Genomic DNA, 27,322 nt, shown 5'->3' with positions numbered 1-27,322 from the left:
AAAGAATTGTAGTGTTTACCCTTATACTTACCACCTAGATCCAACAGTGGTAAACATTTTTGTCATAATCTGTTTTCTCTGTATAAACATCTTCTGAATCATTTGAAAGTTGTAGGCGTCACAACCCTTCATCCTTAAATATTTCATCATGCTTCTCCTAAAAATAGGCATTTAAAAAATTTTTTTTTAACTTTTACTTATTTTTGATAGAGACAGAGCATGAATGAGGGAGGAGCAGAGATAGAGGGAGACACAGAACCCAAGGCAAGCTCCAGGCTCTGAACTGTCAGCATAGAGCCCAATGTAGGGCTTGAACCCATGAACTGTGCATGACCTGAGCCGAAGTCGGATGCTTAACCGACTGAGCCACCCAGGTACCCCTAAAAATAGGTATTCTTTCAAGTAACCACATACTGAGATACAAAAATAATTTACAAAAATTTTTACTAATAAGAAATATCTAATCTGTGTTTAAGTTTCCCTAGTTGTCTCCAAATGTGTCTTTTATAACCCTTTTTTTGTGTTTTTAATAAATCAGAACCCAATCAAGGACCTCAAGGACCGTGTATTCCTTTTGGTTGTTATATCTCTTTAAATCTAGAACAGTGCCACCACCTTGCCTTTTCATGGCAGGATGCTTGGTTTTTACTTTCTATTTGGAAAAGGTATAACTGCTGATGGTAGGTAGAAAGATCAATTCTAGGGGCGCGTGAGTGGCTCAGTTGGGCATCCAACTTCGGCTCAGGTCATGATCTCACTGCTCGTGAGTTCAAGCTCCGCATTGGGCTCTGTGCTGACAGCTCAAAGCCTGGAACCTGCTTCGGGTTCTGTGTCTCCCTTTCTCTCAGCCCCTCCCCTGCACGTGCTCTGTGTCTCTCTCAAAAATAAATAACAACAACAAAAAAGGATCAATTCTAAAAAGTAATAAAAATAATGGATCAGTAGATAGCCAGGAAAAGAGGAGAGAAGAAACAATCTTGGACTTGCTAAGGCTCTAAGAAGTGGGTAAATGTTGGTGTGAACTTGCCCCTCTTAATGAAATGTTCACAAGTTTTTTTTTCTCACTGTGTTCACATACTAAATAGCGTCATCCACAAGTTAACTTTTAGGTTTGAAAATATGGAGTCTTCTTTAGCCCACTCCTGTTCCCTACCTGCAGTCATCTTTTTGGTTTAATGAATTTTTAGTTTCTTCACAGTAGTCACAAGTACTTACTTATTGACTCTTCTGGTCTCCGTGTTTAATTCCCACTGAGTTGACGTTGGAAAGCCCTAGTAAGACCCTTACCTATTTTATTGATCCCTTTTCTAGTCAGATTTTTCAGTCATTCAGAGATCATTGCAGTCACACTCGTGGGCTTGTGGCCTTAGTAGCAGTGTCATTGGCATTGCAAAGGTGAGAGAAACTTCTTGTGGTTTGGAATAAGTATTGCTTACAGTCCAAAGATGCTACAGTTTGTGCTTAACTTGATTAGTTCATTATTCTGATTTCCCATTTGTGCCCAAAATTTGGGTAGTTTTCTTTTTCTCTTAAATAATTTGGATCTTTTTAAGTTTTTTGTTCAGAGAATGGAAAGAAAAGATACCTAATTTTATTTTCCTGGGAATCTGAGCTAATACTTAGACTTTTGATACTCCCTCTTAAATTCTGATTTCCTGAATTTCTTAACTCTTTTCTACCTCCATATTTTTGGATGCTGTTCCTGACTATATATGCAGCACATAGATGAATTTTCTTCATAATATCAGTAATCTGACCTATGTATGTATATACATTGTACAAAAATAAATGTTCTGTGTTTGTGAATTTTTGCAAGATTAGATACTTGACCATTTTCAGTAGTTCAATTTAAGGGAAGGTTACAACTAATTTTTTTATAGAATTTGTGATGGTAATTATTATGTTCTTAAAATCAGGTGTTCAGGGGCACCTGGGTGGCTCAGTAGGTTAGGTGTCTGACTTCGGCTCAGGTCATGATCTCACGGTTTGTGAGTTCAAGCCCCACATCAGCCTCCATGCTGATAGTGTGGAGCTTGCTTGGGATTCTCTCTTTTCCCTGCCCCTTCTGCTCGCTTGCTCGCTCTAAATAAATAAAATAAAATAAATAAAATATTATTTTTTCACATACATGTATAAAAGAAAACAAAGTGTTCAGAGTGTTACTAGGTAATTGGAAAGTTCTGGATAAGTTAAAAGTTTTATGCCTTTGAATAAATTCTCCTAATAATTGACGGTCTAGCCTGGGGCAAATTATTTACCTGTCAGTGCATTAAGGCTTCGTCTATAAAATTAATGTTTGGCAATATTGCTTCTGAGTTACAAAACTGCACTTCATGAGAGAACACTTATCAACATCACCAAATTCTTCTACACTGAATCAGGTTAACCTGATTATCAGAATAGTTGAAGCTGTTGTGCACCAAGCCCATTTTTTATTCAAGTAGGAAAAGCTGCCTTGGGCTGATAGCCTCAGTATGAGAGGCAGTTGGTGTTACCCTTTTTGAATGTCCCTGGTTTGCTGCAGTCTGCTGGACTATAGGCTTTGTAAAGGTAGGGGCCTCGCCTGTCTTGCTAGCTGTTGTATCCCTAGTCTCAGGTTGAGTGCTTAGCACATGAATAAATGCTCATAATTAAATGTTGGTTGAACACCAACCCTAAGGCATTTACACACATTGTCTCATGCAGTCTGCACAGCCAGCCCTATAATGCCAACTTGGTAATATAAAATATAAGTCAGCCTTTTGATACAAAAAACTCAGCTTTGTAGATGAGTAAATGGACACAGATGCATAGCCCCTTGTTCAAAGACCCACAGCCAGGTGTAGGAGCTGCCTCCAAACAAAGCCAATGTAAAATTTTGCCATTTTAACCATTTTTCAGTGTACAGTTCTGTGGCATTAAGTTTATTCACAGCCATCACCATCATCTTGGCCTGTGCCCTTTTCCCTGTTGGTACACTGCCTTCCTTTGTTCTTCAGGGTGCTTTTGGTTTAATCTGAAATCAGGTTAAAACTTCTTCGAGTGCAAACAGTGAAGGAACCTGGATGCTTAAACTTTCAGACTAGGCTGAATACAGAGTCTGTGTTCTCCCTTTTCCCATTTCCTCAGCCAGCTCTATTTCACGTAGAATTTCTTGTTGGCTAATAATAGCTGAGTATGTTGACTTGAACGGGAATACATGCTATATCATACCTACTTGTTCTCACGTTGAATTGGAGCTGTTTGGTCTATTTCTGCCGTTGCTTGGTCCAGTCAGGCAGTGATCTAAGTGGTCCAAGTGGGAGAAACTGTGTACCCACATTTTGAACTGTGTACCTGCCATATGGGTTAGAGCGCCACTGGGCTAAAGTCCACTCTTGGCCTTGTACTTGGGAAGTTAATTTGCTTTGTCATCCTCTACTCCTGCTTCCTGCCAGGAGTCCAGTTTAGTACTTTCATTTTCACTTTGGGATTTAAAAGTGTTTCTTAATCTTTCTCTGGCTGAATTATGTATATAATACAGGTACAAAGGAATGGTTTTGTTGACTTAGCTGTGGGATGAGTTGGTCTGTGTGAAACAAGATTTGAGTTAGGGGGACAGATCTGCCTAAGGTAGTTGAACTTATTCATGTTTCTGCTGCAGTGGTCTTGAAGTCCTTTCTGATATCAGGCAGAGCCAAGTGGTGAAATATGACACATGCTGGGGATGAGAATTGGCAATTGTCCTGAGTGCACAAATAGTTTCTTCCCTCCCGAGCATATTTTACAGCCAAGTGAACAGAAAACAATTCAGCAGGCTACTTGCTGGAGTTCTGTGGCAGAAGAATCATCTTTATAAAAGGGTGGACACATAGCTTTTACACAGAGTTTTCAGAAGAACAAAATGCAAACTAGGCTTATTTTTCTTTTCCTCATTTTATCCCTGATTCCTAAGTGTAAGACTGATTCCAGATACACTCCTAAGGCCTGTTTGTGGGTGGTAGAGGCTGGGCGTCCCCAAGTTTGACCAGTCACGTATTACTCATTTTGGATCACAGTCAGCTAGCGAAGGAAGTTGCTGAGAAGACTAAAGTCCAAGCCTTCCTATTGAATAGTCAAGCAAACAGTTTGGCCCCTGGCCCAGCTCTGCTGCATGTATATTTTATCTAGTACACACACAACAGGCAGGCAGTTGGTGGTGGTGTAATTCCAGTCAATACTGACTAATATGACAGGCCACCAATGCATGAGACTTGACCTGAGGCAGCTGCTCTAAATATAGCCCTCCTTTCTGGCAGCTGCAAACACCTGGAGGAGCAGGCAGGCCCCCAGCAGAAAAGTATTTGCTGTTAATAGTATGTCTGTTGAACAGTTGTATACTGTCAGAGCTTATTTCATGCTATGTTTATGTATAATTAAAAACAACCCACTGGATCCATTGGCTTATGTTTGGGTTATGTTTAGAAAAATGCAATTTGTGTTGTTGTCTACTGTGGGGACTGGAGATGATGTCACTAGTTTAAGTAAGACCTTAAGAGGAGCAGTTAATGTAATTACTAACAATTTCTTTGATCTTTCTAATGAATACAGCTTGCTCAAACCCCTTAGTGGCCTTTGGTTTCTGGCATGGATGAACACGCTGTCAATCATGTGTTTCTGTTCAATTAGGGACTCTGGTTTGTATGCTTGGTAGTTCCTTCTGACATAAGGGGGTTTATGAGTAATTAAAAAGAACACCAACATTTACAAAATGGTGCTTCCAAAACAGAAACTACAAAAGCTTATAAAAACATGTAAGAGATACTTAACCTTTCTAGTAATAAGATAAAACCATCTTAAAATGAGAAACATCAATGTTTTAATTTTTTATTTATTTTTAAAATATTTATTTATGTTGAGAGAGAGAGCGCGCGCGCACGCTAACGGTTGAGGGGCAGAGCAAGAGGTAGAGAGAATCCCAAGCAGGCTCCACACTCAGCACAGAGCCTGACACATGGCTGGATCCCATGACCAGGTCATGACCTGAGCTGATATCAAGAGTCAGGTGCTTAACTGACTGAGCCACCCAGGCACCCCAAGAGAAAACCATTTTAAGGCCTTAATGAGATCTTCCCTTTTACCTGTCAGATTGACACAGATCTAAAATTTTGGAGGAACACTGTTGATGAACAAATGAGGGAATATACACTCTCATACATTCTTGGTGGGAGCATTCACTAAGTGTACAGCTTTGTTGAGGGAAGTTTAGATAACATCTATTAAAACCACAAATCCATGCTCTTTGACCTAGCAGTATCACTTATAGGAATTTATCCCTACAGATGCATTTGCATATATATATATATATATATATATATATATATACACACATATATATAAAATATATATTTTATATATTATATATATATATTCCATATATATATAAACGATATGTGCTTAAGCTTATTTATGGAAGAATTAAAGATTGGAAACAAACTCATAAGTGGACTCGTTACGTAAGTAATGATGTATCTGTACATTGGATACAGCTATAAAAAACAATATTCGTTATGTACTGATAGAGGAATGTCTTCATGGGAATAAAGGGAATAAAGCAAAGGACAATGTATAATATATCACTAATTGTGTAAAAGGGGAAGAAGAAAGAATATCATTTGCTTGTATATGCATAAGGAAGTTCTGGAAGGGTATTTAAGAAAGTGATATGAACAATTATGGGTATGTGTGTATTGGAAAGAAGAGATAAGATGGCTAGTTTTCACTGTACAAAACTTTCTGAACCATCTGCATGTATTGCCTTTTCAAAAAATTTAAGTACTTGGAATGTTTTTTAAAATCGAGCTTTTTTGAATTCCAGGCACAGTTATAGAGGAGCTCTCTTTTTCTTTACCTGTACTTGCTATCCTTGTGGGTAAAAGAGAGATTTCTTCATATTGTTGCTGATGATGCTGATGTTTCTTACTTTTTATGTGGGCACCCTGGGAGAAAAGTGTTGCACAGGTTTGTTAGTCCTGGGTTTTTCCCTGTTGTTCCTCAGCCAGAATCGGTGGCTCTGAAGATTTATATACCAAGAGCCTTCGGTTCGATAACAAGTCCTGAGAAGTAAGCTTTTTTCATTTGTTTGACAATCAGGATAATATACTCTGGACAGGACTAAAGTCTTTTGTCTTTTCTTTTTGTTTATAGGAACCTACAAGCAGCAATTGGCGCCTATTATGACTTTGAGAGCCCAAACATCAGTGTGCCCTCTATGTCGTTTGTTGAAGATGTCACCATAGGAGAAGGGGAGTCGATACCTCCAGATACTCAATTTATAAAAACGTGGCGGATCCAGAATTCTGGTAAATGGATAACAGGCAATTCTTCATTGCCCAGTTTTTTTGTTTTGTTTTGTTTTGTTTTGTAGTTAAAAGAATTAGGGAAATGTTTTAGCTTCAGGAATGTGCTTGTGTAATTCTGAGCTTTTTCATATACATGATACAGTACTTTTTTATGCTGGTGTGATGACCAAACATCAGTGAAATGTCCCCTGCTTTAGATCAGGAAAAATAATTTAGATCTTTCATCCTTTTTTTTTTTTCCTTTCAATTTAAGTGTTGATGCCTCTAAACAATTCAATATTCATTTGATACCAGGAGCTAGGCCTGTGTGTGGTGATGGTATTATCTTCACCTGTACAGTTCTACTCCATCATTTTAATTCTGCTCTAATTAATCTTCCAGTTCTTTCCAGCAGACTAGAGGAGGTACATCCTTGAATAGAACAAGGTAGTTAGAAAGAGCTGTGAGCATCTGCTCTTTTGAAAGCTCATTTCTTTATAACCATAAGGATGATTCTTTATGAAATTTCCTTGAGGTATCTCTCTACAACATTAATACCACTTTGAAAAATAGGGTAAGAAATGTGGGGATTTGTTCAGAATGGGAAAGATGAAAAGATTGAGACGTTTTCTTTTAAAGCATTGTTTTGATGTACTGCTGACTTTAAGGAAAATTAAAAATAAGTTAACAGTAGTTCTTTGAAAATGGTATCTGGTAACGGTTAATTATCTTTTACTTATTATTATAATGACTTTTTAAATTTGAATGGGTTTAGTATTGCTAGTTTCATCCAGTAACAATGCTGCTGACTGGATGAGGATGCTTTAACTTTCTTGTTGCTAAGGACTGAACAGGGAAATTCTGAGAGATGGAAAACTAGGCAAAAGGCATATTTAGCTAAAAGTCTGTGGGTGTGGGGGAACCCTATCTAGCAAGGTGTGATGTGAGCTGATTCAACTCTTGGGACTCAAACCTGTAAAAGTGACCTTTTATTGACTGTTTGCTTTTCAGTTCTTTAGACTTTAATTTTTTTATGATGGGAAAAAACTGACTACACTAGCCTTTTATATATAATGTACCAAATTGTTATTCTTAGTTTTTCTGGCTTATTTAGAAGTAACTCTCCCTTGGATGGAGGTTCAGTATGCCACTGAGGAAATGCATATAGTCTGGATTGACCCCAGTGTTGTAGATGATAGGGGACATTTGTGGCTTTATAAAATTTTTAGTAGCTTCTTCTCCCTTTTGGTTACAATGGTGTGGGGCATCGTTAGTTTGAGAGGCACATGGTAATATGGAAAAATAGCCATGTTTTCTATTTTTTTTGAAATTCTTTTTTTTCTTAAAGGTCGTTTATTTTTGTCTAATTTCTTTCCCTTTTGAGAGGGTCTGATTTCTTTCTCACTTTTCTTAATGTTGTGGGCTTTTAAAAATATTATAACAGCCTCTTTAGTTCAGCTTCTGTTCATCATATTTCTGCTCTGAATTACTAAAACCTGTTGTGTTGCTGGTCAAAACTCCTTTTGAAACCTATACATGAATAGGTTTTATTTCATGAAAAAATTTAATCTAAGACCTCTTTTATTTGTACTGAAAACACTGAAAACGGTCAGGCTTTCCGTGAGTTCTTCATTGCGTTTTTAAATATTGAAAGTTCTTAGAGTACTGTTGAAATATTTAAAATACTGTTTGGTTGCAGAAACCATTTTGTATTTCAGAAAGGCTCTTGATACATCCACTCACTCACTAGACAGTTCCTTGAGTTAATGGGAGATTGGGAGAGATTGATCTAAAATGGCTAGAATGTCAAATCAGAGCCCCAAAGAGCCTGCCTTTCATCTTGACTTGGAGAGAATCTGTACTGGTGGGCCTGGCTGCATTTTTCTGCCTACTTTTGTGTAGTATCTCCAGTTTAAAGTAGCCTCTGGGTCTGCAGTCTTTCTTCCTGTGAAAGGACATTTTTTGCTTGAACACCTCTTGAAAAGTTGGACAGCAGTTGGCGGGAGATTTTACCCTTCAGGTTACTTTAAACATGTAGATTTTTGTATCCTTCTGGAAATTGTTCATCCAGTTGTAAAATAGTATTGTATCTGTACACTAAATACTTTCCATTTGATTAAGGAGAAACTGGCGTCCCATAACTAAGGAATTGGTATGTTCTTAAAGAGTAAGAGGGAAAACATGCACGTGTACTGGTTCTTTAGCATCATTCTAATCTGGCCTGAGTTCTTTCTGGAAATAGAGTAACACAGAAGAAGGGCAGGCTTTAGCTATTTCTCCTCTGACTCTTTTCCTCTCATTCATAACCTTCTCTAAGAGATAAGTGCTCACTGAAATAGTTTCACAAATAATTTTCATGGCATCTTTCTGCTGTTATGTTTTAGGCATGCCAAGCATTCAAATATACAACAGGTGAGATTGATAGGAACTGCATATAGCTGTCCCAGCAGTTTCCCCAAAGAAGATGGATGTCACACATTGTTTAAAATTCAACTTTTAATACTGTTTAAATCCTTGGTTTCAGACCATAGAAAAACAGAAGCGAGACATTTAATGACAGACGCAGAATCCCAGGATCCAAACCTTTGGCACTATATAAGTACTAGAAGCTTGGGAAACTCAATCAGGAAATCTTACCATTAAAATGGAAAGTAAAAATTTGAAACTGCCCTCCATGGTGAAAGTAGATAATTTTCCTTACCAACACTTACAGCTTCCCAGTTGTTATAGCCATGCTTTATTGTCCAACTGTAGTGAATGTTAAGCTGAGCATGTTACAGTAAACTCTGGTGTTCGTGGACTTTGGTGAAGTAGTTGAGATTGTGATGTGAGAAAGTGGCTTCAGAGTCAACTTTATTTTATGTGAACATAAAACAAGGGTTAAGAAAAGTCCTTGAGAAAGAACAACTGTTTTATCCATTTTTCTTTTGGCTCCTTAAAATATTTAATTTCTACCTTTCTCTTCAGTATGACTATAGAGAAGGTAATTCTGCTTCATCCATTCAGCAAATAGTGACAAGATCAATGAAAGTCCCTGTTTGCATGTAGCTTAATTTGAAATGTAATCTCCAAGCTTATGGGGGTTAAAAAGAATAGAGGAGCTTCACTGAGGTTTTTTTACTTCCTCATTGCTCTTTGGATGTTCCTTACTGTCTCCAAACTATTTCTATAATCACTTATACCTAGTAAGCCCAGGCTTTCTGGAACTGATAAGACTTTTATCTCATTTTTGCCATGTTCTCTATCATCTCAAAATTGCCATATTGCAGAATTTTTTTGTTTCGTATTTACTTTTTATTTGTTTGAATAAAATTATACTCCACAATAACTGGAGAATCACAGCCTTGATCCTATACGTGCTTATGGTACTTAACCTGGGAAGTTATAAAACACAAATTAGTCTTTCTTTTCTTCTAGATGTATCTATCCCCCATTAAGCCATTTTGTAACTGAGACTTAATTTGAAACCGTGTTGTATTATATTTCTCAAATCCAGATTTTAGGTATGCTGGTAGTCGATACAGGTCACCAGTATTTCTCTTTCCTCTGTATTAAGAACCGGTATCTTTGATCTCTTTAGAGTTTACCTATCCTAACAGGCTGTAAAACTGTATGTCGTGGTTGTGAACTCTCTATTGGTAACTCTCAGAAGGGAAATGATTGGTTCTTCACTTATAGCAGATTAACACTTTGGAGTTGATGGTGGATAACTCATCCAGTTTTTTCTTCTACATGCCTCTAGGTAACACATTACTAGAGTATTTGGTGTACTAAAAAAGATGAGGACTGTAACTGTATAGTTTGTTGATCATTTACTGTTTACCAGCAAACTCAGTTCCTCTAGAGTATGGAGCACTCCCTATTTCGTGTAGCTGACAGATCTGACTGACTGGGTTGTTTGTGGTTGTCTGCTCAGGACAGCCCAGTATGTCCCACATGTAGACAGGCTTGTTTTCCTTATTTTCTTAGACATTCAAAAACAGATACATTCTCGGGTTTTCATACAAATAGATGTTGTCTTGTTTCAGGTGTGTGTGTGTATATGGGTGTGTGTTTGAAAGAAAAATTGTGAATTTGACCCTAAAACAGTAGTGTAATTTTCCTCTTGATCTTGGTCTTTAGAAAGACTGACATTTTCCAAGGTGCTTCATGCCAGCTGCTTCTATTCTCGACCTAAGACAAATATGCTTTTGCCAAGGCCATAGGCCCCAGAAATGAAAAACAGAATTTGCATGTATTGCCAGGGTATCATCTACAGCCTTTCCACCGGCAGCACCTGCCCTTTGTGGTGTTAACTTGGGAGGGCACTTTGCCGGCAGGTGTGTTTTTTAGGAGTGTGTGACAAAACATAGCTCCCGTTGCTTCATCTGCTACCCCTTAAGACCCAGGAGCCACGGAGTGTGCTATTCATGATGGGGCTGAGGTCTCAGCAGTGGAGCTGTAGTTGCTTTTTTCTCTGGTTCCTTTTTCGATCGTGAGTCATCAGGTATATCAAAACCAGTCTGGCACTTTGAGAACTAGGTACTAAGGCATGCTAGAATACTCTTAGAAGAGAAATTTCAAGCGTGCTTTGTCCTGAGAGTCTGGCCGTATCTATCTTTTCACAGTGGTGTATTTTTATAATGAATGTATATATCCCCCCAAAAGATATATAGAGGTTTCTGTCTACAGCAAAAAAAAAAGGAGTATATTGGAGAAACTTCACAGGAAAGATAACCTCTAGTCACTGTGTGGCCCTATGACTTGTCAGAACAAAGTATATGGATTTCTCATTTTGAATTCGTTTTCATGAAAACAGGTACACAGGAAGAGGTACGCAAATAGGATCTTTGTCACTTCCAAAGGAGGAAAGATATTCCAGCTAATGCCTTTTCTCTGTATTGCCATTCCTATCCTTTATACAAGTATGTCTGGCTGCTGTCATCCCCCCCGAGACCACAGTTCATTGTGTTATTAACGAGGGGAGTTACCTGTTCCTATTTCCCCCACTACTATTAGATTCTGAAAAAGAAACTTTCACTTGACTCCTCTGTCTTGTCTTTGCAGAGTCTCTTGAACCTTGGTCTTTTCATAGTTACAGACGCCAGAAGAAAAGTCATACATCAGGGGAAATGTTTTCAAATGAAAATAATACAGGAATTATTCCTCATGTGTTTCATCCTCTTGCCTTGATAGAAAAAGTAGGGACAATCAGATGTATGTATTTTTACTTTGAATGTCAGCTTAAAAAGTTCAAGTGAAAATGGGCATGTGTTACCTCTTAGTAAAGAAAGCAGGCCTCTGAAGATGTGGGCCTGTGCTTCATTTCCATGGCTCTTCGTGGACATCATTCTTAGGTTCTATGGATTCAGTGTGACGTATGGCCTTCCCTGGGGTCCCCTGAAACACATCTTCTTGAGGAACTGCCTTGCTTTGGTCATATGTCCTTTATCTTAGGGATAGACTGTTGGTCAGAGGTTGTTAACTCTGATAATCCTTCTGATCAGTCTTGTGACATTATCTAGCTCAAGGATATGTGGCTAGGTTCACGTATGTGTGAAAGACCGAGAAAGAGGCCTCTTCTACAGTTGTGTAATGAACTGCACCCGGCATAGGACCACTAATTGCCTAACATTTTTTTCTTTTGCTTGAACTCAGGGGCAGAGGCCTGGCCTCCAGGGGTTTGTCTTAAATATGTCGGGGGAGACCAATTTGGACATGTGAACATGGTGATGGTGAGATCGCTAGAGCCCCAAGAGATTGCAGATGTCAGCGTCCAGATGTGCAGCCCCAGCAGAGCAGGAATGTATCAGGGACAGTGGCGGATGTGCACTGCTACAGGACTCTACTATGGAGGTGAGTATGTCCTTGTGCAGCCCAGGGTGAAGGAATTAAGGTAATATCTTCCAGCATTCCCAGTGTTGCTCACAGAGCCTGTCAAATTACATAACAAGGCATGGCCTCTTTTAAACAGTCACCCCATGCAGGTAAATGACTTGAATTTAATGACTAATTGATTCAGTCTAGTGCTCTCCCTTTTACACTAGGAAGTTAGTTAAAATTTAGCAAAGTGCATGAGATATATATATATCTTGCATTCTAAACAGTGATTTAGTAGTGCTGCTCTTTTTCTTATATAATCTAGTAGATGCTGTAAGAATACTGAAGGCAGTCCTTGCTCTCAGAGTCTCTAGATAGAACTCATGTGAAAAGAGATAATGCACAAAATGTGCACTCTTCTCCCAACCTGAGGCCCTGTCGACACCTCTCACTCCTTCTCGTTATTGCCATACTTTTTGAGCAGAGTGAGCTACACTGTCTCTTCCCTTTTTCATCTGTTCTTCAGCCTAGTCTGTTCTTTACCCGCTCCAGTGAAATGAAAATCAGACTACCCAGTTTACAAATCCAATAGGCACGTAGTCTTCGCACTAACTGACCCTCTCGTTGGGCACCGTACTCCAAATGTTTTTTGAATTGTGGACCTTCCTAGACTCACATGATATCAGTCTTGTTTCTCCTCCCCTGCATGATCTTTCTCTGTCTCTGTCTAGTCTCAGCTTTGCCCTGAGATTCCTAGATTCTGAGCTGGGTCCTGTTCCTGCTCAGTTACCTCATCCATCCACACGGGTTCAGCTGTCAGCAGTACAGCTTACATGGCGATGTTCAGATTCATATCTGTGGCTGCAGACTCTTTTTGGAGCTCCAAACCTGTGTTTGAACTGCTTATGGACAGAACACTTGGACATCCTGTAGGTTTCCGAATCTTAATATTCCCAGGCAAAACTTACATTCTTCTCCTCAGCACCCCACTGAGGTGATCAGGCAGGATCGTTGGGGTCATCTTTTGTTCTGTCATACTGTCCTTCATTACAAATCAGTTCCTGTTGGTTCCACTATGTCCCGTGTCCTGGTAATCCAAAGAAAAATAAATGGTAAATAGTTACTGCCCTCAGGGAGTTCCTAAGTGGACTCAAGGCCAGTTGGATCTTTGGAGTGAGTTCAGGGGGTCCTGGAATCAGTGTTCTTCTATGTGTTTTTGCAGCCAGTGGAAACTTTATATATTTTTATAGCCTCAAGAAATTTTAATGTTAGAAAGGGTGTCTCATAGTGCTTATGTGACATCATTCTTTGCCTAGAACCTTCGTGCCTACTGTAATGGAGCCAACTCCCTTGGCATGGGGCTTAAAGCTCCTCACGATCTGGCCTCGTTTTCACTTTCATCTTCGGTCTCCTCTTCACTCCCCCACAGCCAGCCCCCAAAGACGCCACATGCTTTCACTTCTCCCTGCTCTTGCTCATATTCCTATGGACAGAAATCCCTTTTTTCTTCTTTCCATTAAACTTCTGCTCATCCTTGGGGCCCTGATGAAGTCACCATTGCTTCTTCCCCCTTCCTGCCTTGCTCACTCTCCTCACTGCTCCATGGAAATCCACCCCTCCTTTTTTCATTAATATTATGCACAGGCTTGGTTATACTTATTAACACATTGTATTTTAGGTGTTTCTTTTTTTTTAAGTTTATTTTTTTATTTTGGGAGAGAGAGAGCGAGAGAGAGAGAGAGAGAGAGAGAGCGCAAGAGAGAGAGAGAGAGCGCACAAGCAGGGGAGGGGCAGAGATAGAGGAATAGAGAGAGAATTCCAGGCAGAGAATTCTGACAGTGCAGAGCCTGATGTGGGTCTTGAGCTTATGAACTGCAAGATCATGACCTGAGCCGAAATCCAGTGGTTTAACAGACTGAGCCACCCAGGTGCCCTTAGGTGTTTGTTTACTTACCCTTTTCTCCTACTAGACCGTGAATTATTTGTTGAATAACAAATGAATATGCAATCATGTATTAGAATGCAGAAACTATTTGTCCCTTTCCTTCTGGACTCTCTTTTCAGGCCACTTCTAAAAACCTTTGTACCTGCACAGTTGGAAATACAGTTGACCCTTGAACAACGTGGGGGGTTAGGTGTGCTGACACCCCCACACAGTCGAAAATCCATGTGTAATCTTTGGCTTCCCCAGAACTTTACTAATAACTTTGTTGACCAGAAGCCTTACTGATAACATTAAAACATTAAGTCGATTAACACATATTTTGTAGTTATATGTGTTATATACTGTATTCTTACAGTAAAGTAAGCTAGAGAAAAGATGTCATTCAGAAAATTGGGAGAGAAAATGCATTTACGGTAATAAAAATATGTATATATATGTGTGTGTGTATATCTATATCTATATCTATATCTATATCTATATCTATATCTATATCTATCTGTATCTATAAAGTAATCCACATATAAGTGGACCCACACAGTTCAAATTTGTGTTTTTCTTTTTAAAAAAATTTTTTTTTCCACATTTTTATTTATTTTTGGGACAGAGAGAGACAGAGCATGAACGGGGGAGGGGCAGAGAGAGAGGGAGACACAGAATCGGAAACAGGCTCCAGGCTCCGAGCCATCAGCCCAGAGCCTGACGCGGGACTCGAACTCACGGACCGCGAGATCGTGACCTGGCTGAAGTCGGACGCTTAACCGACTGCGCCACCCAGGCGCCCCACAAATTTGTGTTTTTCACGGGTTGACTGATTTCTCCCACTGCTGAGCTCCCATTGCATTTTTTTTTCCATTGCATTTTCTCTTTACCTCTCGCTCCCTTGCCTCTCTTTGGCACTTTACCTCTTTCTACCCAGTTAATTTGATGAATGTCTCATATCACCTTTAAAACTTAAGGTGATATATGTCTTAATTTATCTTTGTAACTTCGAAAAGCTGAGCCCAATGCAGGCGGAGTGGAGTGGAGATTTTTTTTAATGAATGTCAGTGTTTTTAAGGGAGGGGTGTGACTGCATACGTGACTTAAAAAAAAAAAATCCCTTTGATCCAGAGATATTGCTTCTTACTGTTCGAGAATTCTGTGTGTGTGTGTGTGTGTGTGTGTGTGTGTATCTGTGTGTGTGTGTGTGTGTGTCTGTGTGTCTGTGTGTGTTTTATTGTTAAGATAAAAATAATTATCTCTATGTGGGACATTAAAATTTATACTTGTAACATTCCTCTCAAATTCTAGAAGTTGGTAGAGTATTAATATACTAGCTTTGGAGGCAGTAAAGAATTTAAAGCTTTTCTTGGTCATATAATCGGAGTTGTTTCTTAGGACTTTGTGAAATCTAATATCTTCAAGGGATCTCAATAATTTATCTGGTTCCATGATTTTCAAAGCATTTTTTTAAATCAGTAGAATGCTTTCCTTTACAAATAAGCATATATGAATGCCCTCTCAAAAAAAGGGGAAACATAAAAGTGAAACTGGTTTTAAGGCACCTGGGTGGCTCAGTCGGTTAAGTGTCTGACTTTGGCTCAGGTCATGATCTCACAGTTCCTGAGTTCAAGCCCTAATGTTGGGTTTGCTGCTGTCAGCGCGGAGCACACTTCGGTTCCTCTGTCTCCCTCTCTCTCTGCCCCTGCCCCACTCTCATGTGCTCTGTCTCTTTCAAAAATAAATAAACATTAAAAAAAAAAATGAAACTGCTTTTGTTAAATTGGGAGCCTCCTTAACCTGTGTTTGCCTGCTCTGATGACCTCCACTGCTTTGTGGAGTAGTTTGCAAACAATTCATCTTCTCTAGTAAAGAATTTAATTCCATTGTACAAACTACCACATTTCATTGAATCCAGATTACTGTTGATTATAACACATTCTGATAGCAGAGATGGTAAATTACTGGCATAATGTGAATATAATATACATAAAACCACAACTATGCACATTAAAAAAAAAATAAACTGCCTTGTTAACCATGATTGGCTCTTCCCATTTTTTCTGTTCACTCTTAGTTTGCAAACTCATAGAGTGTATTATAGTGGTAAGAGTTTGGAAAGAAAGCCTAGGTTGCTTGTGCACAAACTTGGACAAGTTAGGTAACTATTCAATAGCGTTTCATCTTTCTGTTTTAATAACAAAGCTTTTGTTTTTGGTGGGTGATCTTTTCTATAGTCTTTAGATGGTCTTCTCTAGAAAGAATCCATTCTCTTTATTTTCATAATAACATGTTTCAGTTCATTTCTCTTCCTCAAAAAGGCTTTTTGCCACATTTAATAATTTATAAAGTGGACCCCCTTCCCCCATTTTAGATTGGTTGTACTCTCTCAGAGTCAAGAGAGGTGTTCTTGGCATGTTATGTGGACAGTTCTTCCCTATGTGGGGCATGTTTATATGACCGTTGGCCCTCTCTCACTAAATACCTTAGCTTTGCATATTCATCTTTACCAGCGACTTTCTTCAACCACACGTTTCTAACTCCCTTGGTTGAGTACCACTAAGTATCTGATTCCTGGCAGATCTATTTTCAAGCTCAAACATTTTCTTTTACCTTCTTTTTACAGACTTTTGCTTCTTAGATAAAAGCAACCTGTTATCTAATACCTGCTGTATGTTAGGTGTTGTATTGGGCTCTGTACATATAAATCACCTTATAAGGGAAGTATGAGCTACATTTTATGATGAGGAAACTGAAGACCAGAGATAATTAATAATTTGTCTAGGGTTCAGTGAAAGTTATAAATTATAGTTATAAATTAAGAAAAGTAGTTTTACGATCTTTGCTAATGAATTTGGCTCTCACTGCTACATAGGGTTTGTGAAGAAACTTTGGCCCAGGGTGTTGATACTTGTCTGGGTTTAGGCAGGATGGGGTTTATAGTTGCCACATCTTCTCCACGTTTCCAGAGTGAGTTGGGAATGAAGGCAGGGTTAATATTGGTGGGGAAACTCTTAGGTAGTTGGGTAAATATCAGTTTATCAGTTGCCCAAGAAGTTCCTGCCTGCTAGGAGATGCACAGTTCTTATAGGACACTTGACTCTGGGGAAGCAGTAAGCAACATGAGGGGTTGTCACCATTTTAGTCTTGATACCAACAGTAACATGTTTCTCTCCTCCTAATCAAGTGCCCTCTTCCAAAATTCCACAGGAGAGATTTATCCCTGCACTGTGATGGTTCCTTCCAAATCAGAGGTGTTCTAGTTGTGAAGTAAGCTAAGGTGAAGTACTAGTCTGGTCATCACATGCCGATGAAGATTTCTCCCACTTGAAGTGGCTCCTCTTGTTAAATAGTTCACATGTGTCCCTGGGGACATTGTATGTGTACATTAAATACTTATACATAATTCATTTAGTTTCTCAGAGGTTAGGAATGGGACGTCCCTTATTAAGCTGCTAAATCATAATAGGTCCCATGTAATTAGGAAACGTATTGGGTGCTAAATATAAATATATAAAAAAATTATATATACATATAATTTTTTTTAATGTTTATTTTTTGAGGGAGAGACAGAAAATGAGCAGTGGAAGGGCAGAGAGAATGGGAGACACAGAATCCAAAGCCAGCTCCAGGTTCTGAGCTGACAGAACAGAGCACAGAGCCTGACACAGGCCTCAAACTGACAGATCGTGATATCATGACCTGAGCTGAAGTCGGACGCTTAACCGACTGAGCCACCCAGGCCCCCCTTGGGTGCTCTATATAAACCGCACTGTTTATTTCCTAAAACCTTGCTAAGTTCTTCTTCCACCTCCTCCTATTATGGAATGTCCTTCCTAGCCAGGTGATGCAGGATTGTCCCTCTTCATTCTTCTTCTATATTTTAACTGATCGTTGTTATATCAAAGAAGCTCTGATTTTATACAGACTTCAAGATTCCACACTTGTGTCTTCTATGTAGATGCTGTTCTTCTTGGCGTTTCTGCCAGTTCTCTTGCCCTCTTCCATATTGAACCCACCTTTCTTTTTCTTTTCCTTTTTCTTTTCCTTTTTCTTTCTCTTTTTCTTTTTCTTTTTCTTTTTTTAATGAAGAATAATTAATCGGTATTGTTTTAGTTTCAGGTATACAACATAGTGATTTCGTATTTATATACAGTTGCCACACATTTATGTACCGTTATTTCTTTGTATCTGTGGGTCTCTTTTGTTCGTTAAATTGTTTTGTTTTTTAGATTCCACATATAAATGAAATCATATGATACTTGTCTTTGACTTATTTCACTTAGCACAGTACCCTCTAGGTCCATCCATGTTATCACAAATGGCAAGATTTCATTCTTATGGCTGAGTAATATTCATTGTATGTATATACCACATCTCCTTTATCCATTCATCTGTTGATCAACATTTAGGTTGCTTGCATATCTTGACTATTGTAAATAAAGCTGTGATGAAACATAGGGGTGTGTATGTCTTTTCAAATTAGTGTTTTCATTTTTTTTTTTTTTTCAACGTTTATTTATTTTTGGGACAGAGAGAGACAGAGCATGAACGGGGGAGGGGCAGAGAGAGAGGGAGACACAGAATCGGAAACAGGCTCCAGGCTCTGAGCCATCAGCCCAGAGCCCGACGTGGGGCTCGAAACCACAGACCACGAGATCGTGACCTGGCTGAAGTCGGACGCTTAACCGACTGCGCCACCCAGGCGCCCCAGTGTTTTCATTTTTAAAAAATTTTTTATGAATACCTGCTGGTTGTATGGTAGTTCTATATTTAATTTTTTTTGTAATTAAAAAAACATTTTTTTTAAACATTTATTTATTATTGAGAGACAGAGAGGCACAGAGCATGAGCAGGGGAGGGGCCGAGAGACGGGGAGACACAGAATCCGAAGCAGGCTCCAGGCTCTGAGCTGCCAGCACAGAGCCCGACGCGGGGCTCAAACTCACAAACTGTAAGATCATGACCTGAGCCGAAGTTGGACGCTCAACTGATGGAGCCACCCATGTGCCCCTGTTTAATTTTTTGAAGAAACTCCATACTGTTTGCCATAGTGGCTGCATCAGTATATACCGGCAGTGTATAAGGGTTCCTTTTTCTCCACATCCTCATCAAAACTTGATATTTCTGGGGGCACCTGGCTGGCTCAGTTAGTAAAGCATGTGACTCTTGATCTTGGGATTGTGAGTTCAAGCCCTGTATTGGGTGTGGAGCCTACTTTAAAAAACAAAACAAAAACTTGATATTTCTTGTCTTTTTGATAATAGCCATTCCTACAGGTGTGGATGGTTCACATGGTATTACATTATGGTTTTATTTGCATTTTCCTGATGGTTGGTGATCTTGAGCACTTGGCATGTGTCCATTGGCCATCTGGATGTCTTCTTTGGAAAAATGTCTATTTAGGTGACTTGACTTTTAGAACCTCTCTTTTTTGTATCTTGGACTCAAAAGGTTGCCTCATTTGCTTCTAGAAGATCCTCAATAAGGCACTGTTTCAGTTCTGGTCTCTAGAATTCTGCACTATCAAAAATATGAGGGGCGCTTGGGTGGCTCAGTCAGTTAAATGTCCATCTCTTTATTTTGGCTCAGGTCATGATCTTATGGTTTGTGAGAATGAGCCCCATGTGGGGCTCTGTGCTTACAGCACAGAGCCTGCTTGGTATTCTCGGTCTCCCTCTCTCTATGTGCCCCTCCCCCGCAGTCTTTCTCTCCATCAGTCTCTCTCTGTCTCTCTCTCACATAAATGTTAAAAAAATTTTTTTTAAAGAAATAAGAGCAGCCCTTGAAAACAACAGATTTCTTTTTTGATAAAGAAATGCTAGCCTAAGCTGAATGTGACTTGTATGGGAAATGTTTATTTTTAGAAAGGACATTTCAAAATGTAAATGAGATCTGAAATCCTTAAATATCTTTATGTTTAAGGTTTATATTAAGTCTATAAGGTGATGTGCTATTTCAGCTTCAGAGAAGGAAGCCTGCTGTTGGTAGTGGTGCCTCACCAGATGGAGTAATTATTTGTGTCTAGGTAGTTCTACATGCGTTGAAGGCAATGTGAAATGGCTGTACTGTTCAGATTAACTTCTAAAATGCACATATGTGGGTCATGAAACTCTATGGAACATAGAAAATCAAGAAATAGGATGAAACAGTGATCAATCCATAAAGGATAGTAAATAAAATATTTGCATGTCCAAGTATGAAGCATCAAATGTAACTACTTTGAAATTCAACTGCGAGTCGTTTTAATATGTGCTGTTATTGCTAACAATTTGCTTCATAATTAGTTTTATTTTTTCTCAGTAGGCCTAATATGTATGTATAAGGATTTGATAGAAGGGCAAAAATATAATTTGAAAGCAGAATCTTTTTTTCTTATGGTAGGTAAAGCTCTTTTGTTAAAGAAACTTCTCTGACCTGGAATGTCAGTTTCTAAGGATTGTAAATATGGGGATTGACAGTTCCTTAAAAATGTTTTTAACCAGGGGCACCTGGGTGGCTCAGTCAGTTAATCGTACCATTCTTGATTTTGGCTCATGTTGTGTTCTCGCAGTTGATGAGATCTAGCCCTGCATCAGGCTCCATGCTGACAGCATCAAGCCTGCTTGGGAATCTGTCTCTCCCTCTCTCTGCCCCTCCCCCACTCACTCTCTCTTTGAGACACACACACACTCACTCTCTCTCTCTCTCTCTCTCTCTCTCAAGTAAGTAAACATTAAAAAGTTTTTAAGCAAATCTGATTCTTCATTGAAATATTAATATACTTTTTGATAAAAAGAAAAGTAGTTATAAAGTAACCTTTATATTGATTTAAAATTTTAAAAGATTAAATAGTTAAGCATAATTTGCTTTTAAAAATATGGTTATGTAATCCTTTTTTGTGTGTATGCACTGGTAAGGGCTATAGCTGATGCTGGAGCTAGTTAAAAAGTATTTAGTTAACTTAGTATATAGCCCTATCATAATAAAACACTTAAAAACTGCGCTTCTCTGATTCTTAGGTGACAGCAATTGTTATATGATTAAGGGGAGGGGTAGAGCCATTACATTAAATGAACACATTTGATTGTATGATTTGGATTTCAGAAATAATAAAAGTGAGGAAAAAAAGAACAGTGGAGGAGATATAGTACATTTCTCCTTCACAAAAAAAAAGTTTACATATATGCTGAAATTGTTTCACATGAGAAATTCTTAAAGTTGTACTAAATTGTTGTGTGATGGAAATTGTTAGTAAGTGCCATTGTATATACTTCCATCTGAATCAGGCCAAATCATACCTCTTATGAAAGTAAGGAAGCAAGCATAATTGCCTTCCACTCAAATCATGGTGAATACTTAATTTGTCAGTATGTGCTGTAAACCTGCTGAAAATTGTGTGGTTATTTTTTAACAGAATGATGATTAGTGTCTAAAATGATCAGTGTATTGGTCTCTTAAGCTTTACCTGAGATCTTAGTTTTTCACATGTGGTTTATATTCTTTGTTACTGCTCAGAATGTAGCCATTACTTTATTTTTAGAAACTTCCCATTAGTCTTGTAATTAAAGGTGGAAATCTGTGAGGAGGATGGCTCCTTACTGAAAAGCAAATTGCATTCTGTTCCTGTAAATGATGCTTTGACACTGGCCACAAAATACTCGAATGGGTTTCTCCTTGAAATGGCAAAGATATTTATCACTTAGAAATTAGTTCATTCTATAATCTTTATCTTGAAAAAAATACTTTTTTTAAAAGCTCTCTTATTTTTCTCCTTCTATGTTTAAAAAGCTTAGGCTTCCCTTTATTTCCGAAGAGAATGTCAGTATTGGACATTTGGGCTCTAGAAAGGAATGCGTTGTGAGCCTGTTAACCTCTGGATTTTGCTTTGTAGTGATCAGTGTCCTTCCACTTCCCTCTTGTTTTCTAAGAGTTTTTGCTTATACTTTGTTTTGAGATGATCTTGAGAGCAATTGAATTCTAGAGTGGGTTAGGCTGTGGTTTAGTAGCCACTTCAAAGTCATTTTTCCATTTTAGTTTTAGTTTCTTTTTTATGTTTAGAAATCAGAAGTGGTTAAGAAAGCACATCCTACTTCTGACCTAAGTCTTATTTGAGGACTTTAAAAAATGTTTAATAATATGTTAGTATAGCCAAAATATGATCATTTCAGTACTAGGCTTTAGCCACATTTCAGGTAATCAGTAGCTACATGTGTTCTCATTGTTTAGCACAACTCTATAAACTCTAATATGTTGTATTTTTCCTTCTTTAAGAAACTATATAGAATTGGTGGTGGTCTTCTTTTAAGGAATTTGCCAGTGAAACCATCTGAGCCTGGAGGGTTCTTTTTTGGAAAATTTTGGATTACTAATTCGGTATTTTCATAGTTATAAATCTGTTCAGGTTATCTATTTCAATGTGACTGGGTAATTTCAAGAAATTGGTCCTTTTTACTAAATTGTGAAATTTTTGTGTGTAGAGTTGTTTGTAGTACCCTTTGTTATTTAAAAAAAATTTTTTTTAATGTTTATTTTTGAGAGACACAGAGAGAGAGAGAGAGAGAGAGAGAGAGAGAGAGAGAGAGAGACAGAGCATGAGTGGGGGAGGGGAGAGAGAGCGAGGGAGACAGAATCTGAAACAGGCTCCCAGGCTCTAAGCTGTCAGCACAGAGCCCGATGTGGGGCTCAAACTCATGGACCGCGAGATCATGACCTGAGCCAAAGTCGCCGCTTAACCGACTGAGCCACCCAGGCACCCCTGTAGTACCCGTTGTTATTATCATGCCTTCTGGGTCCACAGTGATAATCTCTTCTCTCACTCTTGATGTTTTGTGTTTTCTCTCCTTTTTTCTTGATAGATTTCTTAATTTATTGGTCTTTCAGAGAACCAGCTTTTGGTTTCATTGATTTTTCTGTTTTTCTGTTTTTCTGTTTTCGGTTACATGGATTTCTGCTCTTATTTTTATTTGTTCCTTCTGCTTGATTTGGGTTTATTTTATTGTTTTTCCAGTTTCTTAAGATGGAAGCTAAGGTTGACTTGAGACCTTTCTTTTGTAATGTAGGTGTTTAATGCTATTTTCTTAGCCCGTTCAGGCGGCTGTAACAAACTATTAGAGATTAGGTGCTGGGACACCTGGGTGGTTCAGTCAGTTGAGCATCCAACTCATGATACTGGGTCAGGTTGTGATCTCGTGGTCTTGGGATTGAGCCCTGCTCTGAGCATGGAGCCGTGCTCTCTCTCCATCTCTCTCTCCCCTTTCTTGCTTGCGCACCCCCTCTCAAAATAAATGAACATTTAAAAAATTAAAAAAAAAAAGATTAGGTGGCTTGTAGACAACAGAAATTTGTTTCCCACAGTTCTATAGGGTGAGAAGTCTAAGATCAAAACTCCAGCAGATTGGTATCTGATGAGAGACTGCTTCCTAGTTCATAGTTCTTGTGTGCTCTCAACATAGCAGAAGGGGTAAGGGAGCTCTCTGGGGTGTGTGTGTGTTTTGGTTTTTTTTTTTTTTGTTTTTTTTAAGGCAGTAATCACATTCTTGAGACTTCATGACTTAATCACTTCTCTGAGGCCTCACCTCCAAATACAGTCATATTGGGGATTAGGTTTCAACATAAAAATTTGGGGGCTGGGGCACAAACACTTAGTTTGTAGCAACTGTAATTCTCCTCTAAGCACTATTTTTAGCTACATAGCACAAATTTTGAAATACTGTATTTTTAGTTTCACTCAGTTGGAAATATTTTCTGATTTCCCTTGAGCCTTTGTGTTTGACCCATGGATTATATAGAACTGTGTTAAATTTCCAAGTGTTTGGTGATTTTTATGTTATCTTGTTTTGTTTTTTTTAATGTTTACTTTTGAGAGAGACAGACTGCAAGTGGGGGAGGGACAGAGAGAGAGGGAGACAGAATCCGAAGCAGGCTCCAGGCTCTGAGCTGTCATGTCAGCACAGAGCCTGAAGCGGAGCTCGAACCCATGAGCCATAAGATCATGACCTGAGTTGAAGTCGGACGCTTAACCAACTGAGCCACCCAGGTTGCCCCTCTGTTATCTTGTTTAATCATTTCTAGTTTCATTCCATTATGGTCAGAGAACACAGTTTATATGATTTCAGATCTTTTAAATTTGTTAAGATGTTTTTGATCCAGGAGATACTATACTGTCTATTTTGCTGGTGAATATTTCATGTGTGCTTCAAAAGAATGTCTATTTTGCTGTTGTTGGGTGGAGTATTGTATAAATGTCAGATCCAGTTGGTTGGTGATGTTTAATTCCTCTATGTCTTTATTATTTGCTTGTTTCTTTGGTCTACTAGTTCTGTCTGTTACTGAAAAAGAAGTGTTGAAGTCTCCAACTACAGCTTTGGGTTTGTCTGTTCTTCTTCCGGTTCTGTCAGTGTTTGGTCCATGTATTCTGAAGCTCAGTTGTTAGGTGCATACATATTTGAGATTATGTCTTCTAGGTGAATCACCCATTTGTTATTGTGTAGTGTCCCCCCCTTTTCCTGGTAATTTTCTTTATTCTGAAGTCTACTTTGTCTGATATTAATACAGCCACTCTTCCTTTCTTTGATAACTGTTTGCATGATATATCTTTTTCCAGCCTTTTACTTTCAACCTAACTATGTCTTTGTATTTGGAGTTTCTTGGGGATGGCATATAGTTGGGCCATTTTCCCCCTAACCTGATAATCTCTGTCTTCTAACTGGTATTTAATGTAATTATTTATATATTTGAATTTAAACTATTTTATTTGTTTTCTATTTGTTCTCTTATTTGAGGGACTTGGAAGTCCATTACAGTGCTAAACTTATTATTTATTTGTGACTAAATTCTTTTAAAAGTGTATTTGTCCTGACAATAAAAGAAATATAAAACATAGAAAATAGAAAAAATATAAAGAACAAAGCAAAACATTTACTGTTTTATATGAACACTGTTAATGTATGTGTCCAAATATTAAAAACAAAAATTTTTATTTTTCAAATTTGACCTTGTGTTACATATAGTTGTATAATCTACTTTTTTCCTACTCGCTAATATTTTAGGATCTTTTCCCCTGTTATTAAATACTTTCAGAAACTTAGTAGTTGAATACCATTCCATTGGATTACTATAACCAAAATATTATAGATAATTTTTTTATTGGGGTAAAATTTTTTTTTAATGTTTATTTATTTTTGAGAGAGACAGAGACAGAATGCGAGTGGGTTAGGGGCAGAGAGAGAGGGAGACACAGAATCTGAAGCAGGCTCCAGGCTTCAAGCTGTCAGCACAGAGCCCGACACGGGGCTCGAACTCACGAGCTGTGTGAGATCATGACCTGAGCCGAAGTCAGACGCTCAACCGACTGAGCCACCCAGGTGCCCCATTATTGGGGTAAAATTTTAAAGTGTACAATTCTGTGGCATTTGGTACATTCACAGTATTGTGCAATCGTCATCTATTTAATTCCAACACATTTTTATCACCCCCAAAGGAAACCCCATACCCATTACAATTATTCCCTATTGTAGCCTCTGGCAACCACTAATGTGCTTTCTGTCTCTATGGATTGGTTATTAATTCTTAGAGATCGGGCAAAGTGTATAAATAGTGATCAACTAATAAATGTATTAGACAGCCATCTGAAAAATAGAATCTGGGCTGCTTGCTAAGAATGAACAAATAATAACTTACTTGGCTCACAAATTCATTTTTTTTTTTTTTTAAGTAAAATAGGGCAATAGAGTAGTAGGATGAGCTCTGAAGTCATACCATCTGTAGTTCAATAGTAATTAGCAATGTGACCTTTAGGAAATTATTTAATCTTTTAATGACTCTAGTTTTTTAATCTACAAGGAAAACATTACCCTACATCATAGTGTTTTGAGGGGATTAGAAGAGTTAATGCACATAAAAACTTGTAGAACAGCATGTCATGATAAGCTCTGATTAAATGTTAGATGCTATTATTTTAGCATTTTTATTATTATTAAAAGATGCGACTATATTGTGAAACCTTGTGTAGTAATCATTCCTCAGCTGTTAACCTGTTGTGTATTAACTTCTTAGTAAAGTTTCCGTAAAGCTTTTGTCACCTCATATATCCCAATGATCTGGGTTTTTTTAGAGTCCTAGTGGGATCTTGAGGGTAGAGTCAAATATTCTAAGTCCTAAAACCAGAAAGGTGTTGAACATTTGTGTGGAGTGCTCAAGGCAAAAGAATATTCAGCTTAATGTGAAGAAAGTCCTAAAATCTATAATCTAAGCTTCCACCTTACAAAACTAGAAAATGAAAAGGAAATTAAATCCAAAGTAAGCAGAAGAAGAGAAATAATAAAAATTAGAGCAAGAATCAATGAAATTGCAAACAAAATCAATAGAGAAAATCAGCAAAACCAAAAGCTGGTTCTTAGAAAAGATCAATTAAATCAGTAAGCCTCTAGACAGGCTAAGAACAAAAGGGAGAAGACCCAATTTACTAAAATAAGAAATGAAAGAAGGGACATTACTACAGATCCCATGGACACTAAAAGAATAGTAAAGGCATATTATGAGCAACTCTGTGCCTAGATATAAATGGACCAGTTCCTTGAAAGATACAGTCTGCCAAAGCTTACACAGGAAGAAATAGGAAACGTGAATAGGCCTTTAACTATTAAAGAAATTAAATCAGTAACCTTACAAAACAGAAAACACCAGGCTCAGGTGAGTTTACTGATTAATTCTACTAAACACTTATGAAAGAAATTATACTACTTCTCTAGAATCTCTTCCAGAAGATAGAAGCAGTCTCATTCTATGAGACTAACATTATTCTAATACCAAAACCAAAGCTATTACAAGAAGAGAAAACCATAGACCATTAATTATCTCTCATGAACATAGATGCTAATATTCTTAACAAAATAATAGCAAACTCAATCCAAATGTATAAGAATAATTATACATACCATCGCCAAGAGGACTTTATACCAGATATACAAGACTGGTTCACCATTTAAAAATCATTTGGGGCACCTGGGTAGCTCAGTCGGTTGAGCATCTGACTTCCGCTCAGGTCATGATCACACAGTTCATGTGTTCGAGCCCCACATTGGGCTCTGTGCTGACAGCTCGAAGCCTGGAGCCTGCTTCGGATTCTGTGTCTCCCTCTCTCTCTGCCCCTCCCCTGCTCGCACTCTGTCTCCCTTTCAAAAATAAATAAACATTAAAAAATTAAAAAAAAAATTTTTTTTTCAATATATAAAGTCTGTTGTCAAATTGGTTTCCATACAACACCCAGCGCTCATCCCAAAAGGTGCCCTCCTCAATACCCATCACCCATGCTCCCCTCCCTCCCACCCCCCATCAACCC

At 38.2% G+C, this 27,322-nt stretch overlaps 1 protein-coding gene across 2 annotated transcripts in view; it reads left to right on the top strand.

Annotated features, from left to right (window-relative positions):
• Nucleotides 1–27,322, top strand: part of ILRUN (inflammation and lipid regulator with UBA-like and NBR1-like domains) — a 95,565-nt gene that overhangs the window by 31,464 nt on the left and 36,779 nt on the right. The window contains exons 2-3 of one of the 2 annotated variants that reach the window (XM_023253871.2): nt 6,145–6,299; nt 11,916–12,113. In XM_023253871.2, the coding sequence (XP_023109639.1) occupies nt 6,145–6,299; nt 11,916–12,113 (353 nt within the window). The remainder of the gene's footprint in view (nt 1–6,144; nt 6,300–11,915; nt 12,114–27,322) is intronic. The other variant, XM_023253872.2, reaches the window with a different exon arrangement.

This window comes from Felis catus, chromosome B2, assembly GCF_018350175.1.
Source record: "Felis catus isolate Fca126 chromosome B2, F.catus_Fca126_mat1.0, whole genome shotgun sequence".
Taxonomy (NCBI): domain Eukaryota; kingdom Metazoa; phylum Chordata; class Mammalia; order Carnivora; family Felidae; genus Felis; species Felis catus.
The sequence above is the reverse complement of the archived record's forward strand: the minus strand, read 5'-3'. Positions and strand labels throughout refer to the sequence as shown.